General features: G+C 38.5%; 1 protein-coding gene across 1 annotated transcript; it reads right to left on the bottom strand.

Annotated features, from left to right (window-relative positions):
* Positions 1-6,099: 6,099 nt before the first annotated feature.
* On the bottom strand, positions 6,100-21,391 carry LOC139734871 (uncharacterized). Its single transcript, XM_071645651.1, has 3 exons — positions 21,288-21,391; positions 9,051-9,216; positions 6,100-7,508 (listed from the first exon to the last, which is right to left on the bottom strand). Exons 2-3 carry the CDS (start codon positions 9,165-9,167, stop codon positions 6,246-6,248), a joined length of 1,380 nt encoding a protein of 459 aa, XP_071501752.1. The 5' UTR covers positions 9,168-9,216; positions 21,288-21,391; the 3' UTR covers positions 6,100-6,245.
* Between the last annotated feature and the right edge of the window lie 764 nt (positions 21,392-22,155).

Raw genomic sequence — 22,155 nt, 5'->3', positions numbered from 1 at the left:
GATGAGATGATCCCTGAAGCATCTTTTTCTTCTTTTAGAATGATGCCCATGTACCATTCTGTAGTGAACCAACCAGCAGATGAAGATTATTGCAGATTTTTTTCCTGTTTGTGCTTTCTTCAAGACAAAGTGGGATGGGATGTGGACTGACACTAAGTACGAGAAGGCGTACAGAATGACAAATTTTCTCTTTTGGAAACCAGGGCTGTGCAAGCACAAATCATGCTCCTGCAGTTTACTGCATCCAGGAACTTACAGGAGATTCCAGCACTCTGATGGTGGGCAGGGCCAGGTGGCTTCCTTGGAAGGCAGCAACTGTAGTGGCTGGTACAGTATGTATTTTTTACCAGGTTCCAGGCGTGAGCTATCTCCACTAAAGTCATGAGTATGAAAAACCTTGTACATGTACAACTGTACTTGTACATGTACTAGTCCGACCTGTTGTACACACACCTTTTTCTTCATCTTCCTTATGTGATTAATGCAAGGGCATGCAGTGTGAACTGAGAAAGATGTCATGAATCTCCTATCCCTAGCATGCAACTCATATGTGATCTTGTCTGTGAACACAGACATTGCACACGGTTTTTCACCATGACAACAGAAAAAAATACAAAAAAAAGAGAGAAAGATACAGACAGTACACATCTAGAAATCTAGGTAGATAAGTTATTTATAGGTCGCTGGGGATGCACTGACCTACTGTGTTACGTTTCTTCACTGGACACTGCTTCTGAGAGCTGACTGAGTAGCTATTTAATACAGTTAATTAGTTCTCAGGACACACACCAAATATTCAATATGTGGGACTGCACAATGTACATAATGTATCGAGGTGCGGAATTCAAAATAAAGTGCAATTATATCGGTACTCTTATTCGCTAAGCGCTGTTCTTCTCAGATCAGAATTCTTGCTTCCTAATATAGTTACAGAGCAAATAATCAGAGGCATGGAAACAAGGGAATTGAAAATTCTTGATATTTATAAATGATAGCACTCACCAAATATAACTCGGCCCAAGCAGTTTGCCCAGCTTGCTGCAAGAATGAACGAACGTCGAAGTCAATACGTTTTTCATTGAAATGGCAATGCACGCACGCACACACGCACGCACAGCCAAAGAACACAACAGAGCCCTTGCTTTTCGTAGTCTTCTCTCAAGGCTGCGCGGTACAACTGTTATAATGAGATTAAATGAAATGAAATTTATTCATATTCCACGACGTTGTATATTACATACAACATATCATGACATTTTTGCATACAATTGCAAATGTAGAGGAGACTTTTAAGAAGCAGTGCATGTGAAATGTAGACCCCCTACGGAATACGGACAAAATTAAGATGTGTTTATTAGTTTGACAATTTCGGAAGAAACAAAGAAAACACAATGTATACATACTTTTATTATGAGCTCTTTGTATGAATATATGAAAACATAGTATAGGATTACGTAGATGTACAAGGCGCTTACCGTGTAATGTTGCATAAAAGTATGAATGAAACAAAAGATTATCATCTTAGTATACATTTTGAAAATACTACTAGAAAACACTTGTGATTAAAATGCACAGGCAGACAAAACTACCGCAGCGTGAACCAATTATTAAAGAGGAAATCCAGTCCAAATATAAGCTAGTCTTTAAAAAAAAGAGTATACTGTTACGAATTCAAGGGTAAAAATTTGACTGAAATCGGACGAAAAATAAGGAAGTTATGAAATTTTGAAGTTTTGCTAATTTCTGCAAAACAGTTCTTGTACGGTGGATATGAATATGCAAATAAGTGAGCTAACCATGTCATACCCTCACAATATTCCATTGATCGAGTACAAAAAATGACGAATATGCAAAGTTTCTGTCATTGAAGTCTGAAACACGATGTTATTCGAGGTTGAATGACTTCAGAATAGTGATCAGGGCGGTGAGTTGGCTCAGTCGGTAGTGCGTCTGCCTCACGATCACGGGGCCCGGGTTCGAACCCGAGTCTGGACTGAGCAATGTTGTGTGTAAACATACCGTCCCCTCTAGCAAGAGGCAAAACACTCTGTCCCTCGGACAGGACATAAAATGGAGGTCCCGTGTATGAGAGAGTCACAGTTCATGCACGTAAAAGATCCCGCTTCATTCATTCATCGCAAAGAGCAGGGTGTCTAACCCGGTGAAGTGGTCCCACCCCACATCCAACTGGACCCCATGGAAGACCAGCTTAGTGTAGCTGAATATGGGCTCTATCCAGCCATCTTCACAGATGGAAAATGAACAACAACAACAACAACAACAACAACAGTTGCATAAATGAGAATAGGAGAGTCTCGGGCATAATTGCGTTTGAATGAAAAACTTGACATTTCAAAATTTTATGCACATTATTATGGTAAGTATGTGAGGGAATGACATGCTCACTTTGCTATCTGCATATTCATATTACTGTTCAAGAACTGCCCCCCCCCCCAAAAAAAAAAAATGGCGAAACTTCAAAACTTAGTATTTTTCATCCGATTTTGATCAAAACTATACCTTTGAACTCGTAATATTTTACTCTTTCTTATCAGAGTAACTTATATTTGGACTGGATTTCCCCTTTAATACCGTTCAAGAAATTTAGAGCTATCAAAGCTCCGTGCTTGTGTCAATGAATGGTTAGAAAAGAATTGTATAGCTTAGGACCGATAAACAAACAATTTCTATTGCCAAAACTAGTTATAGGCCATTCTTAGGAAGATAAAAATCGTTAGTTGCTTGCCTGGTTGAATAGGCATGCTTAACTTTATTCTTTTGGAACATTTCCTGCAATACAGCGGGAGTATCGTTCATTTCTACATTGTATACATAAAACAATCCAGGTGAAGTATATATGTTATATGGTATAATGGTATATGATGTTAACATGGTTCTTTGTTTTGTTTTTAATCATAAAGGGGTTTTTTTCAGACATGATTGAAATAATACACATACACACACACATTATATATATATATATATATATATATATATATATATATATGCATTTCAAAATAAATAAAAGAAAACAGACACAAGTACCAACGTAATACGCATACCCGTTTTTTTTTTCTTTCTTTTTTTGGGGGGGTCATACTTTTTCATGTTTATTCTCTTCTTTTCTTTTCCTTGCTCTTCTTTTCTTTACTTATCTCTCATTATTGAAGACTCTCACTGTACTAGCCTTGTAAATCATTTTTCATTAGGGATTTAGTTTTCATGTTTGTGTTTTATGTGATAGTGTATTATACTTGCATTGTGAATCTGAGACAAATCTGAGACAAGAAGAACAGTCATATCTTTCTTTCATTTAATATGCCTTGTTCGCCTTGGACTACTTAACATAACAATGTCGGAATTTCGGAGCTTGGGTATTTGTTCCATGTTCATCGTGTCACTGCCGGCAACCAGGGACAGCCTGGTGGTAGTGTCGCTGCCCGGAAAGCAGTAGATGACAGGTTCGAGTCCCACTGGTTCCTTTTTTCCCCCGACATGTTTGTTAATCTAATCTACAGATCAGCAGTTGCGATCTTAACAAATTTAATTTGTAGAGGGAGACAAAGTAAAGAAACTCGCACCTGCATACAATGTATGTAACACACACTAACACACACTAACACACACACACACACACACACACACACACACACACACACACACACACACACACACAACACAACACAACACATAGGCCTATACATAATTTTCACCCCCTCCCACTGAGTCGTCGTTGTTCTGCTTATCGAAATACAGGCTTTTTTCCCCTCTTTCAACAAACAAGAATTCAATGAAGTTCATATTTGCAGAGAACACAGGGTACAGATTAAAAACAAACAAACAAAAATGCAATTAAATATGTCTGGCAGCATGTTGTTTTCATTAATTTTATTTCATTTATTTTTCCATCTCCAACAAAAAACATGGAAACATATATATCTATATATTTTTTACATTAAATAATGCATATTCATAAAACATCTATCGACATTACAAAATATGATAAGTGAAATGTGTGGATATACCATTGATGAGGTAAAAAGAAAAATCACAAAAAGCATTCTGAAATTTTGAAAATGCTGGAGATGGGGAGGAATGCTAAAAAGGGGGTTTTCTGGCTATAGTGATTCCATGACGTTATTTCAAAGGTTCGTTAATCCGAAAATGACCAAAGGACACTATTCCTTAGGTTAGTTAATCCGAAAAAAATGAAGAGCAAGTGCATACTATGACGAACCGTATAGGAACTTTTGTCGTTAATTTTCGGAAAAACAAAAAGTTTTTTCTTTTCATTTTCGGGAATACGTCCCTTCGGATTACGAACTGTAACCACTGTGACGATGCTATTACCACTTGACAATAATCATTATCTTTGTAAGTTGTTTGACACTAAAGTGTTGCGGTGGCTCCGGGCCGGAAAAGTTTAACATGATGATTATCAACAGTTCCTTTAAGAGACACCATTTGTGTAATTTCTGCTGCCGAAAATGATTATAATTCCGTGAATATACTTTTCGTCTCGAGATTATATCAAGAATGCATTTCACTGAACCAAGATAAAAATGATAATCATAATTACACACGCCATGATGAATGCAAACCATGGGATAAACTAGTTGGTATACAACAACAACATCAATCGTCAATTGTCACTTGAAGGAGAAATTCCACCTCTACTGCAGATTTTGACATACGCGGATATAAAAAAGCTGTGGAAAAACAAAACAAAACAAAGGTTTCATCAGCAAATAGGACTTATAAGCCCATGCCCTAAATCGCACGTATAGATGATCGTTCAGAAAAAAATTATCTAATTTCAGTTGCTATTCAGAACACTTCTTCTATGTGTGGTCAACTTAATAATACTATGAAAAATAAGGGATTAAAATTAATATAAAATCAAAACACATACATGTGTTTTAGGTCAAATGAAGTTCTGTACTTCATAACCCTGTAACTACCTGAAACTAACGATACCACTCTGCAATACAAGTGAAGCATATACAGTACACAGTGTACAAGTTGTATGTACAACCATGATAGTATGATATCTTGTGATTACCAATGTCTTTCCTTTTATTTTATTCCTTAGCAGCACGCATTCATCTCCTAAGAAATAACGAACATGTTATTATCTCCTTGATAGCAACATACTGCATTTTCATGAATGATTCTATATATTTCGATTTCTTCAAACATTCTTCATCGAAGTACACTCTATATGAAATTATATCTTGAGTATATTAAGGTTATGATAATATTTGTTAGTTTATTGTTTCATTCATATTTTGTTTTATTCATATTCTTATTTCACTGAAATAAAATATAATTATGATTATGATATAGTATATTTATTCATAAATTATGAATTTTATCGCAAAACGAGTTTATTCCTTTCGTGTTAATTTGAGATGTTTAGATTGAAGCTATGAACAAAGGAAACGATATGAATGATTGGATATTTCATATCATAACTCATATCATTATATTCCTTATCATGTAACAAGTGATGTAGGCCTATTGTTTTGTGTATTGTGTTTATAAAGATTTCATTTTGCTCTACATCTGATGATTTACTTATTTTATATAGAATGCTTAAAAATGGCGCTAAACCCATTTTGCGATCATACTCTTCATAACTATATGTATATGGAATAGAAAAATTACGCACGGTCATTTTACTAACGCATTAGTATACCACTCGACCGCTGTACTGTCTTTGCTAACTTTGTTCACAAGAATGAGTGTGGAAGGGCGTGGTGGGCAGTGAGCAAAACATCTGGTCCAAGTGGAAATTTTTTGTTTTTCTACTTTTGGTTTTGATGCTCGTTTTGCACAGGGATAAAAACAATATTCAAAGTATCATGTAAACTATATCGCATTATATTGGCACTGATTAGAGCGATTCGAATTCAATCTTTCTCTGATAATGCGGCTCTTGGTATAAGTCTTAAATCGATTGCACACTTTTGGTATCACATATCAACACACACACACACACACACACACACACACATAAATCGAGCGATAACAAATCTTTCTTTAAAAAAACTATAGTCTTCACCGTGTTACCAATCACAATGGCTGAAATGAAAATTTCTATCAAATTCAAGCTGGAAATGTCGACAATAATAATTGAAAGCTGCATCATGATTGTCCTAGCAAAGCAAGTCTCTGTATATCTTGCCTATAAAGCGAAGTCTTATTGTGCTTGCTATATCATTTTATTTTGCCTGATAGTTTCCCTATTTGGGCCACTTGAAGTAATCGTACAATTTGACGCCACCAAATATTGCCTTGAACCCCGTCTTTCCTCTTTTCTTTGAAGTCTTTTTCTTCGGACATTTGCCACACGTACATACTTCGTTCTTACAAAAGTAAGAGAAGGTGAATGATCGTGTGGTCCTCTGGTTGAAGTAGTACGGATCCTTTCGCATTGCTCGGTACCGAGCTATGGAGAGCGCTTGGACGTATGCTCGCCCATAAGGATCATTGTCGCCTGTTGTTGACATGCCTTTTCTTTTGTCCGCCTCCGGGAATTTGTCGTAAGTATTCTTTGTATCAGGCTTATTTTCGTCTTTGACTTCAGAAGCTTCTATACCAGTTGATGTTCCAGGTTCGTCATGTTCTCTCACATCTGTATGCCCACTTTCTTCGCTTTCACGCTGGGCCCTTCTGCGATCCTTACTATTGTGGTTGTTGCTTGTTGTACATCTGTCGCTGCCTCTGCTAGCACGTGACCCAGTCTTCGACGAGGGCAAAGACTGCGGCGGACTGTTGAATGGAACGCGGTCTTGATCGCTTTTATTGAAATTACTCCCTCGAGTCATGCGTCTCCGTTTTCGATGGCGAGACCCGATAGGATGGTCGATATGCAAGCCCACATCGACATCATCACTGTCCGTTTGCCATCCGTTCGGTGAGAAGGCGGATCGTGAAAGGTTTGGGAGTGTTGGCCGCGCGACTCCGTGATTGTACTGCAAGATCGGGCGTGGCGTCGGCTCGGATGACGACTGGTCATCACTCGGCTTCTGCAAGCGATACGCAACCTTGGCTTCTCCTCCCTCTCCATGCCTTGGATTCGCACTGATGTTCGGTAGGGCTTTCCGTTGGTTGAACGGCGCCCCATTGTGCAATCTCGAATTTAGACCCAAAGTTGACTTCTCGTTGCGCCCAGAGTCTACCGCTTGCAAGTCCTTTGATGCCTGCGGTCCCGTCCTGGGCAACACTCCTTTCCAACCTGTCTCGTTCTTCCGTGGTGACCTCCGTTTATCTGTGCCATTACCGAACGAATCCCTAGCCCCAGTTCCATGCTGCACATCAACCAAGTGTCCATGAGATGCGCTGTATTTAGACACCGCGGGATTGGACCCCTTATGGTCCCACTCGGCGGGCCGGATTAATGGCCGCCCCAACGGCGGGTGACTAGCCACAAGAGAATTGGCGGCCTCATACTGACGATAGAACTTGCTCTTATATAGATCACGGACGGGGATGCCTTCGTACACCTGTAAGATTTAAAGTGCGGGAAAGCAAACAATTAGTTAATAAAAGTTGATATCATACGTGAAAGGAAATAAAGCGAGTAGAGAGTATACACCATCAAAAACAAAGTTATTAAAACATCATTGTAGTTAATTGTGCTTGTTCGTAGAAGCCGTGCATAGCTCATTGTCGCTTCAATTTTTTAAAGAGATGGAACACGATTGTAACAAGCTAGCACAGGAGGGACGATGGCTGCTTTATATGGCTTCTTATGCAGACTAATAGTAGTTACGTTATTGCTTTGAAATTTCCAAAAATACCAAAACATTAATTAACAAAGGAAAACGTTCTGCATTAAAGTTTGCCAATCTTGCACTACTCAATAACATTGTCTGGATCAGTTTTAATATCAAAAAGTTAATACGTAGTGCATGATCTAGGTTTACGATAATGGGTACGATATGGGCACATGGATATAGGACTACATTTTTTTTTTTTCATTTTCACCAAATTGTAATCTTTGCAACTGTGATAAGATACGATAAGAGATCGGAGTGCAAAATATTTAAATACCCAATGTCAAAAAGGACATGGTGTGCGGTCAAACTCACGAACTATATAGTTCAAAGTCTTCCTGGACATAATCACTTCCATTCCTTAAATCTGATATCATAGTCTTTGACAAACATCATAAGGTGTAAAGAGGTGTTACTTTGATTATTTTTATCTCACTAAATCAATTTGAGTATAAAAATCCAGATACCATGGTCATTAGGGCAGACAATTAGGCCCTAAACTGTTTTTCACTTTTTGTAGAGTAATTCCCCCCCCCCAAAAAAAAAAAAAAAAGAAAAAGAAAACCAAGTTTCACAATCTGAAATTAACACCTCGTCGGCCTCAAGGATGTAAGCAAACACGGTATCTGCAAGTTATCAGTTAATGAATGCATAGTGCCTATTTATCAGCAATTGTTAGGACGTCCAGTCATTAATTCTCTTCATGATAGTCTTGACATTCTTGCAAAAGTGTCATCGTGGTCATTATTGAGAGGACAAATGCCTTTTCCTCATTTACGAGATGTGGCACTTTTGTCACGAGTTCCTATGTCAATATGTGGCAGAATACTGCAAACTTAATGTGGCAAACATTATCAAAGATGACGCTGATGATGATTCATAGCATTCGTGTATACGGCGCTATTTAATTGTCTGTTTTCCCCGTTGAGGACGATTTGATTTTGCTACAACACGCATTTCCCATAGACACCTGCCCCAGTACACTCGGGACTCGTCCTCAATGGGTTAAAGCCATGGAAAGACGCAGACTCCTAAAAGAGAGTCATTGTAGTGATTGAATGTCTTGCGAAAAATGTGAATCTCATTAGTGAAGCATTGATTGAAGTACTCGCGATTGTTAAGTTCACGAAGAAAACGGTGAGGTGAATAAAGCGACAACGAACGAACCCCCCAAAAAACACACACACACACACACACACACACACACACACACACACACACACACACACACACACGAAAAAAGCAAAATAAAACATGTCTTTTGATTACCGGAAATGTAACCTCAACTTGTCCCGATGCCCTCAACAGCGCCGCCACACGCCGCTGTTCGAGACGCACCTCCGCCAGGTTCACGGCGCCGACCCGCACACGTGGAGCCGCCGCCATTCATTTTTTCTGGCAGCCTCTATACGAGCACAGATTCAACCAAAAAGGTCTGTGAAAACAATTATGGAGAGAATAGGTAGTTGGCAGCATTAGTTCTTTGAGACATCATGTTGTTTGTTAGTGATTTGTTTAATATTTCAAAATGATATTAATTTCACCCAAACCACGTATCCACATTCGACATCATATCCTAATATATACATTCACATTTTGATTGTGCGTGAAAATAATGAAAAGAGTAGGAAGGGCATGGTAATCATTGTTGACATTTTGTTTTAAAAGCAATGGTACACCTCGTACAATATTGAAATTTATGACAATCATACTTTTTTGTTGTTGTTTTTACTGACAGATGGATGTCTCCAGAATGATTGTTGCTCAAACGAGAAAAATGCTTGAATGTTTAGCAAGAGAAGAAACGTTGTACGTAGCAGTATCATTATACATGTATTTTAACATTCACACACACACACACACACACACACACACACGCCTAGAAGATTTCGGCAAAAAGCACAACAAAACTCAAAATGAATAATACTTATTTCTTTTCGATGCAACCCCCACGGTTTTGTTTTCAAGGTTTATATAGAAATGTGTATTCAATTTCTCATTTTCACTTGTCAGATTTCACCTGATGCGCACAATGTCATCTGCATTTAAGAGGCGGAAATACTGCATGAGAGAGTTCGTTTGCAATGTCAAGGAAAGACTTTTTCCCTCTCGTTTGCAATGTGGAAGGGCCTTATTCATCACTTCGTATGTACTATTTTGACTAATTTAATCTCGATGAAGGGACATATTACAGAGGCTTGTTATGTGAGTGGTACTGCAGGGGTCTTGTTCATAAAGTACGGTTTGATGATGAAGCTTCGGGGAAAGTCGCTGCATTATTCATGGTTGCAGCTCAGTAGCGGTTTTATACCGATGTCGTAACCTGGTAACAAGGCGAGAGAATGCATCATTCTGGTTGCCATGGGCGTCAAACGAAGCGTACACCAAAACTCCATTTTGTACACTGCATACCATCTTCACAAACGAGACAAAGGTCGAATATTTTAAACTTTATAATGATGTTTCGTCGATTTTAGACTTCAAAAGGTCGAAAATCAATAGTACTATACCCCCGTCGCAGACTATATGACTGTGATAAATACGCGAGTTTTGGGGTTGTTTTTCCTGTATATTGATCCTCCTCGGGCTTGTGCAAATAGAAGACCTACACATTACGTCAGAGACGGAACATGTTCAAATAGTCCAGCTTCAAGTCACGATTGCTAGATAAACAATTCGGTGTGCGAGGGGCAAAAACACTTTTATTGGTACGGCAGTATTCACTAAAGATCAATGTCTGATAGTCTCAATCTGAGATAGACTCATTGACTATCGCCGCTCTGTCATCTTGGCAATTTCATATGGTCAACTTGTTCGGTATATATAGGTGGTGGACACGTGAGGCTTTAAAGGTACTGTTTACCACTGGGAGCAGTGACTTAAAAGAATGTTCGCGTTATCACATTTTGATGCATATGTGTAAATCAATTGTATCACAAAACATCCTACAATTTAAAAAAAATCGCAATAAAGCCTAAAATTTAAGGAGATATCATGCACTAGTTTTTTTCTAAGTAAACCATACCTGTAGACGGTTTAATCTAGAAACATTATTCTATCATAACTATTGTTCACATTTGTGATGCGCTCCGTCGGAATGAGTCATAAGTCGCAAAACATGAAATCGTAGTTATGCCTATATGTGAATTCTACAGACTCTAAGCTTTACACTGATATGTAATACAACTCATTTCGATATCCCTATAGATCATAAAAACGAATATAAACTACGTTTATGATGTCAGACCATTTTCTAAATAACGGAGAAAATCGCTCTCAAAGTTCAGGCTACGTTCAAGCTCACAACCTGTTTCTTTCACGGGACGAAACAATACAGCAGTCCTGCTTAGCGACGGCGTTTACGCTCCATCGCACGCACTACCGTATAAGGCGATAGCTTGGGTATGTAAGATAATTAACCAATCGCAGGACAGGTCTGTCATTAACGATTCTGACCAATACGGCAGCCAGAATGTAAACTTCGGCGCGTTTGTGTCCGTGCCGCTGCCGCCGCATGAATGAGTAGGTACGCGTTGTGTGTCGGCTGCGTTGTGGTTTGCCGCAAGTTTTTAACTCACAAACAATAGGAAACAGTAAAAAGAAAAAAAGGCACGCAATGCGTCTTACGAGAAGCGTCTTTTAGCGAGGGCGTTGATCGCTTCCATTCTCCTCCCGTGTTGTTGTCAATGGAAACTAAAGAGGATGCGTTTAGCAAGTACGAATACCTAAATAGAACCTGAGAACCTATTGTAGGCGGGCACGCAATGCGTCTTACGAGAAGCGTCTTGTAGCGAGGGCGTTCATCGCTTCCATTCTCCTCCGATGTTGTTGTCAATGGAAACTAAAGAGGATGCGTTTAGTATGCAAGTACCAATACCTAAATAGAACCTGAGAACCTATTGTACGCGGGGGTTCAAAAGACAGCATCGGTAGAAACAGTCAATGAAGTTAATTAACGATAGTCGTCTTTTGAGATCGTGTTTTTTGCGTGTACTAAAACCCCTCTAATTACGCACATGGTCGTAATGTTGCAGAGCATCAAAGACTGCCTTCGCGTCTGTTCTGCCGCAGCTGTATACAGCCGTAACATTCTGAATTCCCGCCATATTAGGCACATTTCCTTTATAGGCGTTGCGTGCACAGTAATTATCGCTTATCACGCTTGCCAATGCTGCACATATTATACGTATCAGAAGCACAATGGTTGATGTAGGCTTGACACAGAGACTCCAACCCCAAGCACCTTCTGATCTGGAGATTCTCCTGCCTGAAACCCCTAGCAAACGGGAGACTCCAACCTGATGTGCGCGAAGCCCACATCACGAGCGCAAAGATACCTTGCGGTCTAGGGTTCTAGATGCTCTCTCGCGCTATTTAAGGCTGTTTTTTTTTTCAACATACAATGAAATTAAGTAAGAAATCATTTCAAGCGGGAGAACGGGAGATTCTGCAAAAATGGGCTTTCGGTGGGAGATCTCCCGTCGACAGCGGGAGAGTTGGAGTCTCTGTTGACAGCTTCACGTTGGGTTTACAATGATTGTATCATAAATATACTTCTTATTCTCAGTCACTTTTGTAATACCATAGCATATAAAAAACCATTAACTTGTAGCTTAAGCTGATTGTTTTTTTTTAAACATCACATTTGCAGTTACAATCTTTCTGCATTTGAGAAGTGGAGTATAGATAATAATACTGACAAATATTCGGAATTAATACTTAGGCCTTCTTCATTTCGTTTTGTATTCACAAACCTTATTAGAAAAATGATTGCTTGATTACTTCGGGTAAAGGAACCACCGGCAATGACCGGAAAGGAACCGCATTTAATTTTCTTGTTAACGAACCTAAGCTAATAGTGAACCATATTTCACTGTGTGATTAACGAACCTTCAGAATAATCAATTGTATTACCCCCCCCCCCTCCCCCAAGGGAAAAAAAAAGTTCAATGTCATGCGTTGTCAATAGTGATAAAAGGCCCGTTTTTATTTCGTAGTGTGTCTCAGTACTCCTGTGCTTATTTTTAAGGGTGTGCCTCTCCCAATGATTGCGATTGATGTTCAACTATTTCTTTCACGCAAGCTTGAATAGGAAAAAGCTAAAATTCAGGGAAGGAGACAAGTTTTCTTCCATGAGATACAATCATTAAGACACACATCTATTCCCGAAAGTTGTGTGATTGCTTATGTGCTAAACAATTGTGTCCATTACATGAATCAGGCACTATACAAAACAGTTGAAATCTACTGAAAGTCGAACTTCTTTTTTTCTTATTTCATTTCCATTTCAAGTGGGGATAGACTAAAAATTAGTTTGTCTATACTGGCAGGAGACATTACAGTTTTCCAGTACATGCTCCGCATTTAAACAGTCGCCATATTTTCGTGGTACTCTCTAAAAAAAAATCGAGTGAAAATATCCACTCTTAAAAGAGTGAATACAAAAAAGAGTGAATTTCGAGTGAAGTTCGAGTGAATTTTGAGTGAAAATGTTCATTTTCACTCATTTTCACTCATTTTGGAGTGACGTCAGGGATCACTCCAAAATCTTCGAGTGATCCCTGACGTCACTCCAAAATGAGTGAAAATGAGCATTTTCACTCAAAATTCACTCCAAATCACTCGAAATTCACTCTTTTTTGCATTCACTCTTTTTAGAGTGAAAATTTTCACTCGATTTTTTTAGAGAGTAAGAATCAGGTAATGGACACATGATATATTATAAAAATAAAAATACGAAACAACGAATACGCCATATGTACAAACATTATGAACTTCAATGAATTAAACTTACCTGTGACATCCTGCATGAAAAACAAGCACGCCGATTAAATAATATTTTAATAGAATTAATAGAACACACAGCGATCATGCGTGGCAGATCAAATCAAGTTCAATTGATGAGAAAGCTAAATGAAGTTAAAAAGTTGACTTCTTTTCGTTTCTCTTTCAATTCATGAAAACAGAATTACATTGTATATCTATTGAAGAGGATTGTCTCTGTTGCGAACGATCGCCATATATAGCACTGTTAGTCTTCTGCGCTAATCCGAATCCCTAAATACTTTAATTTTTGCTTGATAATGTAATAACCCTGCTTTTAACTTTATAAAGGACTCGCAAATTAAAAGTTTCAAACCGAACACTAAAACATTAGTACACGGTGTATTTAAAAAAAAAAAAAAATTGAATTCGTTGTGTGTTAGCATGTTAATAGCATCAATCTGCCTTTTGTTTTCCGTACGTAAAGCGCACAGAAACGTAACCAAACGTTACCAAATACAGTGAAATGCATTGTACGGCGTGGTACTATCATTAGAAGTATATCCCATTCCTTTTTTGTTTTAATTTGCATGAAGCAGTCGTCAAACCATGTGTCATTTTCGTAGCGACATCACTTAGGAATTAGAATGTATGAAGATAATCGTTACTCATTTATTTTGCGCTACTATTATAGCATTTACATTTTTCAACTTGTATTGACATGAAGTATTATGTTACTGTATGGTTACGATTACGAATGTTGGTTATGAATTCAAAAGACTGGTGTATTAATCGAACTATAAAGGTAATAGCTGTTTTGAAAGTAGTTCGATACAAGTTCAAAACGCAATCGAAGTCACCGTAATAGGGGGAACTGATAGCTCTAGAAAACTTGTTTAGGCTAGTAAAGATTGCCGTATGCAATCTTTGTAGAAAGTTTTGATTTTAATACGCCATCTGTTGAGTATTTTGAGAAATTTTATAATGAATTATTTGTTTTGATTATGTCAAGAATTAGTTTGAACTATGAGAATAAAAAGGCGCGGTTACCTTAACAATGTCGTAGGTCGATTAGACATGATGGGTAAAGTGAATTCATGACTTGGCTAATTTTTACTGAATTGATGATCTCTTCTGTAAACCATCAGTTATGTCTTGTAGATGATATCTCTGTAATCGTAGTCAAAATTCTTTTGAGCGATGAGATGAAAACCAACAAACAAAATGCCGTGTATCATTGCTCGAGATTCCTCCATTTGGCGTCACCCGACCAACAATAAGTGGCAAATCAAATGGAATGTTATGTTGTGGGACAGCAGACTGTGTTACGATTTTTAAATGTTTCGAGCAATTGTTTTAAAAAAAAAAGAGAAAATGAGGCAAAGTTCAAGAAATTAGAAAAAAGCACGTAAATGCAGGCGATCATGTTTGATAATCAAAGTAAGATATTACACTCGGCCGTGCGGATGTATATGATTGCCTTATTTACATGTCTGATTTCTGTAAACTATGTTATATTTAAATTTAAGTTCCCTTCCCTCCTTGATAAAAGTTGTGTTGGGTTTTCGCTATAGGCATTTATTAGGAAACGCTGTAAAAACGACAACAAATGCCTACTATACATCAAGAGACGACCTATACATACATGAAACAAAAATTATGTACGTTCTGATATAATGCAACTGCTTGTTTGTTTGTTTGTTTGTTTGTTTGTTTTTAACTACCATGGTCTTTGTCGGGGGAAAGATGAAGAAAAGTAATAGAGTGTATCACTCTCAAATCCGGATGATTGCGATAAGTGTGTATCCCCGCCCTTTCTATACAGGTAAGCTTGGTATCCTATTATAAAAGCCTGCATGTGTCACGCAGAAGAACTGATTCCGCAATCACTTTTAACCTTTCATAAAATTCACGTTTTAAGATAGTAACGATAGCTTGTAGGAGATAGGGAAGTTAGCGTCCCTGACTGTGGTTCTGAACACAAAAGGGGACTGAAAAATTCTTTTACAAATTAGCAGACATAATACCGATCCCCCAACACTGTTGCTCCATCCGTCACTGATTCTGCTATCAATGGCGAAGAAAGAATACTGGTTGCGTGATTATCCACCCCTTGATAGCAGGAAGTTTACCTTTCATTGTTTAAGGCTTCGTTGATGCGGAGTTTACTCGGATACAAAGCGTGAACAGTGTCGTCCGAGTTCTTTCATTCGAAATTCCTCAGAATACGAAATTCAATGGGCAATTAGCGCTGCTACTTCGCAAAGCTATTAGCCAAATTCTTTGCAGACTTGACCTCTCACATGTCAGCTACACGCAATACACGACAAAAAGCTATCATAACAAACATCCTGATTAGAAAACAAAACAAAATGAAGAAGCACACTTTTGAGTAGCGACACAGCTTTCTGTCCCTTTCTCAAATAGGTCCTACTTCTAATAAATACACAGATGACAAGGGTGAGAATATCCTCCAAAGGGAACACGAGCTATTTGGGCATAAATAATGTTTGTCTTCCGATTTCTCTCCATGCCGTCACGGCCCAAACCATCATAAGAAATAGGGCAATAAGTTTTATTAACCAGGGAAATAATAGTACGCATTACATACATTTGGCGAATTATCACACGCATTGTCGACTTTATAAAAACGAGAATAATTGACAACTTAGGCCTTACTATATCTCCAGAGATTAACTTAAAACAGCAAGTCACATACCAGGGAACGAAAGTTATGATTATTTGAATGAATTCATTAATGAGGCCAATTAATAACCGTTGTAAGAGTACACACACGCATAAAGAGGTTTCAAGTTCGATATGGGATTGTGATAATTGTATTAGCTCATAGATAAAGTATCATAAATTTTGCGTGATCGTTCGTTGAAATTAAGTTTTCAGCGCGATTTGTGCGTCACATCAATCGCCACTTCATGAAATGGAGTGCATGTATCAAACGAAACTCGCTGGTCATGCAATCGATAGCCTTGGTCAGCTCACAATAGGGCTTTTTACACTTGTAAATTTTTGCTTAGCCCCGGACCAACGGTGGGGCTAAGGGGGGGCCTTAGCCCCACCGTTGGTACGGGACTATCCTTAGCCCACTTTCTGTTTACACTCGTTTTTGCCAAAGTGGGCTAGCCCCACCGATAGTACGGTACTATCTGGCCCTGCAAAATAGCAGGGGTTAGCACCGCAATTGCCGTGCCAAGCAAGTGAGTGTAAACAGAACGAAAAAATAATCCTGGGCTAAGCGACGGAGACGAAGTCCGACCCTCACTGACCAATCAGAAACGAGGTAATCAAGTGCTGCCGGTGCGTGCGTGTACGTGTACAGTACACAGCGTAATTATGAATATTCATGTGGTTTGGAAAGTCCGGGGCTAAGAAATACGAGTGTAAAAAGGTCAGTTTTCTCCTTAGCCCCGGACAAGAGATAGTACGGGACTAATTGGCGAGTGTAAAAAGCTGAAAAAATTGGTACGGGACTAACGATAGTCCTGGGTCAGAGAAAGTCCGGGGTTAAGAAACACAAGTGTAAAAAGCCCTTATCATTGCGTAATTCTAAAGCCCTCGCCGCTTGGCCGCCGACGCCGCCGCGCGCACCATGCTTTGTTTTGTCTTTAATGGGGTCAAGAGCAATGCCTCATTAGCATACACCCTGGCAACGGAGGCGGAGTCTCGATCGGGCAAGAATAATAGGTGCGAAACGCAACGCAAAGGCGAGCGTTCGAAAAAAATGTAACCGAAAAAAAATTGTCTCAGAAAAACTGTGATTTGGGACACTTGTACTCATTTTTACACGCTGAAATTTTCTGTACAAACAGATAAAACATCAAGGAATCAAAATCCGTCATAAAAAAATTCGACCCGAGCAGTGCTTCCCCTTCATTTTCGGCTCGTTACGGGAAAACTCCCCGTGCGACTTATGACTCATTTTGTCGGAGCGCCACACATTTTGTATATTCAACAACACCTTACATTGATTATACTGATTAACAATTTTACGTTGGATATTTTTATATCCCTAACTCTCATTTTAGAACTATTTGAAGCACTAAAGCTGGGTTTGTGTTTCATCTGCAAATGGTAAATAATGCCTTTATAGAGTCAACCGCAAATTACCAAGGAGACTTACCAGAGATTACTAAAGTCCTCTCTCTCGATGAGAATGTTAGATAACCTTTGATGCATATCCATTTACTTATTCAGTTATAAGTGAACATACGACGTTTTGATAGCACAGCTGATACAGAAAACATTTAGAACGCTTTAAGAATTGTATTATACGTATAAAGGTAATCGAGTGGGTTGATCTTGGAACAGCTTGAAGTGATACATCTTGAGGCAAATGAATAACTATAAATTAAAGTAAGACAAAATATTAATGTTTCATTTCTTGCCACTATATAGCGATATAGGCAATATTCCACTATACATCAGTGTACATTAAACATAGCAAAATAATTCAGTGTCGGGGAGAGTTTTAAGAAAAAACAAACAAAAAATAAACAAAACATCAATTGTGACTAAACAACAACAACAACAACAACAAACAAACATCATTTATGAGAGCCAGGATAGCATTCTATCGAAACGTTTTTGGATCACGATGAAATATGATGCCATAATCCGAACTTATGGACTGTAACTCCTCTTGATTCCACAACACTTACAAACGCGTTTACAAACCGACCAATCCCTATTTTCAAACTGCTTGATTTTGAAGGACACAGGGAAAAGCATACAACAACCTTTGCAGACTATAATACAGTACGCTGCTTGCAGATGGGAAGCGGGTTATTTTTCACTCGTTTAAGCCCCACTTAGTTCCTCTTAAGCTATCCATGTTCTTCTGAATGGGTGTAAGGGTGTCTTTTTGTTGAAACACAATGACATCCCTGTCGCGCCGAGCCCTTACAAGGATTCTTAGCCTGGAAGCAGGTAGAAGTATTTACTCAGTGAACGTTCTATACTCTTGTTGCTGAGTGATTAGCACTCTTCGAAAGCAAAAGCAAAGATCGTGTTAAAACGCTTTCTCCAGTGCGTCGATACTCTCTCTCTCTCCCTCTCCCCCCCCCCCTTTCTCTCTCCTTTTCTTTACCTCTAGAAAATACAGTTGTATGAGACGGGACTGTTTGTGCACACACACTCATATGAATGTATGATATACATTCATATGAGTATATCATACATTCGTAAAATACAATATACACAAACGAAAACAGAAAGATGAATAGCAGATGCCTTTTTAGTACTTTGGTAATTGGTACCTCCTATATAGTTTCTAATCCCAGTGATGATTATGATGACGATGATAACTACAGTAATAATAGCGTAACATTTTGATGTTTAATATTTTAATTCTGCAATGTAAATCTGCTTAGAAAATTGAACTCATAATAAGTTTTGTTAGATCATTGTAAAGAAAAAAGAAAACGATGGTAAAAATCAAAGTCAGACTGGTTTTTTTTTTGAGTGGTCTCCGATGCAGTGCTCAATGGAATAAGCCTACATTCGAAGTAGCAATGTAGAAGATTATGCGCATTCTTTCTTCCCGATTCCCCCTTCCACACATAATAAACACACACAGACACAAAAACCCACACTCAATCGTTTGAAAGAACAAAATGAATCCAAATACGATCATGTCGTCATCAGTTTGGATAAAGGAAAAAAAGTTCGTTTGGACTCACCAGTCCCAGCGCCAATTAACACTATGCGTATTGTCCTTTTTTTTTTCTTCATTTGATTAATTAAAAGAAATTGCAGTCTCCCACGTGCATCTTTAAAGTATTTTATCAAGAACCCATTCTGAGGACCAGTATACGTAGGCCTACTGCATACACTGCGGAGTTGCGTCGATCAGTGATGCCAATAACTGCCGATTATCACGTTGATATTATCACAGTGGTCTCCATTGTGCTATGGTAACGTGTAACGAGAAATCGATAATGATTAATTCACTAGATTTCGAAGTGTTACCTCGCTCTTTTAAAACCAGCCCCCATTCAATCTAAAACATTCTCAACACGCAGCTACAGGAGATTGCGTCCTTCATTGTAGTTTACCCTCACTCCCTCTATGGAGGCAAACAGAAATATTTGTGTATCTAGCGTGATACGACGTATAAATAAAAATGACATGAACTTTATTGATTCTTCGTGCCAGTGACAATATCGATTTTTTTCAATAAACGGGATCAGAGGGCAATGCTGGCATACATTCCAACCTGTTTACCTTTTATTTCCCTATCTTAAACACACATCGCAGGTTGATCCTTATCTCTAGTGTAATCATACCGCGTATATTGTATGATTATATGAATACCCGTTTTTAGATATCGTATTTTGCCTGTGTCGTCCTCAAGATATTCCTTTTCTAAAACCGAAACTTACTGGATGAAAAGAGGACGGGGAAAATTTTAATGTTGCCAGTATAAAGAAACTAATTTGCGCTGGAACTGTTTGCCAGGCAAGTGAATTAATAGTCATCCTACACACAACCCTATGTGTTGTTCGAGCGAGCAGCTTTTAAACTGGGGTCGCAATTACTGTATGGGATGCATGATCATAGCAAAGTTGCTGTTACGGGTATGTTATAGGCCTATATTACAACACAGTTTGTAAAGTAGTGTTTCATTCAATCTCTCAAAAGATCTTCCGATGATCTATATGCAAAGAATAATGACAAGAAGATTTGTACGACATTATATATCAAGTATTAGAACCCCTTCTTGAAGATTCTACAGGTTGTGTTGTGTTGTCTTGTCTTTGACTTAATCTACCAATCAATTCACGTTCGTGATCGATTTATAGACAAACGCACGGACGAAAAAATCTTTAAAGTTAAGTTCAAAGGCTTATTATTCTCAGGCAGAGTAGCGTGTCTTCAGAACAGTGAGGATAGGGTGATGGAACGTATCTTGTCTGTGCGTGATATCTTTTACTGTTGTACGACACATGCCCGCGACGAAATACAGGAGTCATAGTTTGCAAGAGATTCTATCAATCACAAGACGAAATGGAAGAAAAAAAGTGTAGAACAATGAACCTGAATAATTTGGAGGCAAAAGGGAATTGCAGTGTTAGAAGCTTGCTTCTGAGTCGCTTGGTATCCAAACACAGAAACTGTTGATGAAGTTCTATTGAGGCGCAATTGTTGCTCATGAACTCGAACAGAGCGCGGTATCACTCACCGAAATTTTTTGATTAACCATAATAGTGCACTCGGACTATGTGCTGTCTTATGTGAATAATTATGTATATAATCTATCTCTCTTTCTGTCGCTTGTTTCCGATGTTTTCAAATGATTATAGTCATGAATGCCTATAACCATCGGATACGGCAAAACACTGCATAGCTACTGCTGTTTTGTTTTCCCCATATATTGCATGGAAGTATCCAGGAATTACATTTTCTCACCGACTTCCTTTCCTTGCATTTTTAAAACTTCGATTCAGTTTAATACCTTCTCAACAGAATGAATTGAAATATAAAATATATCATCATAACACAATGACAATACAATAAGTGTGTTATGTGTGAAATCTGTAACATCAACCTTCGATTCGCCGTGCAATGACAGAATTGCTGATGATTAATTTACACTTTTCAGAAAGGCAACCGTCATATTGTGAACTCTTTTGAGTTGAGAAAAAGCAGAATGTACAACAAACCAACATTTTTTCATCTTTAAGGAGGGGAGAGTATAAAGATAGGAAATCAAGTAATAAAGCTTACCTGTAAATTCTCCTTAAACAGCCACCGACACCTTAAAGATACATTTGATCGCCTTCACCTCGCATGGATCCGGATCATGCATGGGTCAATACTTCATTCAAGTATAGTGTAAAATCGGTCCCGGAGCTGTTGTACAAAACCAAGCTAGTCACAGGGAAGATTGTGCAGCGGAGAACGTCCGCTTTGTCTAGTGAGGTCCTATTTGAGGTGGGGTATCAGTATGACTGATTCCTCACGTCGCTTTCACCCGATACTGGTCGAAAACAATATGGGGCCCTCAATAGACGGCATTTTGACAGGTACGTGTCACTTCGTCTGAATACGGCGTGTCGTGAGGAACTTTCAGATGCATCTCCCTATCGCTTATGGGTGTATACAGAACTTGAAATACAGCAGAGTGGTCTGTCCATGACATGCATGTCCTCTGGCGTAAGCGTGCGAATAGAGTGCCTCAGGGCGGAAGCAGCTACCGTTAATTACCGACAGCTTAACCTTTGTATAAGTGCTCTAGAGGGTTTACATCTTTTCTCTGAAACCAATCGCATCGAGAGATGTACCTTCATCCTTTTGTAGTGGATACAAAGTTCAAAATGTTGATGGGCCTTATTAATTCATAACTTTATCCGTTTCATGTGATGAAAAAAAAACAGACATCAACATGAATGCTCAAGATATCTATGTTTTTGTGCAAATATTGATGTGGTTGATATCTTGCAATAGAGTGTTTTGACTGCATATTTTGTATGACATTATATCCTTTAAAGAAATTAAGGCCTAAGGTTGAATTTTCCCTTCCAATTTCTATTTCCCTGTTTCATAGTTGTATTTTGTAAGATTAATTCTCTCACAGTGAGATTGTAGTATTAGA

This window comes from Diadema antillarum, unplaced genomic scaffold (genome assembly GCF_040938485.1).
Source record: "Diadema antillarum isolate AM-2024a unplaced genomic scaffold, OU_Dant_1.0 seq00000550_RagTag, whole genome shotgun sequence".
In the NCBI taxonomy this organism is placed as follows: Eukaryota; Metazoa; Echinodermata; class Echinoidea; order Diadematoida; family Diadematidae; genus Diadema; species Diadema antillarum.
The sequence above is the reverse complement of the archived record's forward strand: the minus strand, read 5'-3'. Positions and strand labels throughout refer to the sequence as shown.

What these genes read in the sequence shown, in the direction of transcription:
- LOC139734871 (XM_071645651.1), bottom strand. Translation starts at nt 9,167, where the DNA reads ATGGCGGCGGCTCCACGTGTGCGGGTCGGCGCCGTGAACCTGGCGGAG. An exon ending in AAGTTGAGGTTACATTTCCG is followed by an intron (nt 7,509 to 9,050) that starts GTAATCAAAAGA and finishes TAAATCTTACAG; the next exon opens with GTGTACGAAGGCATCCCCGT.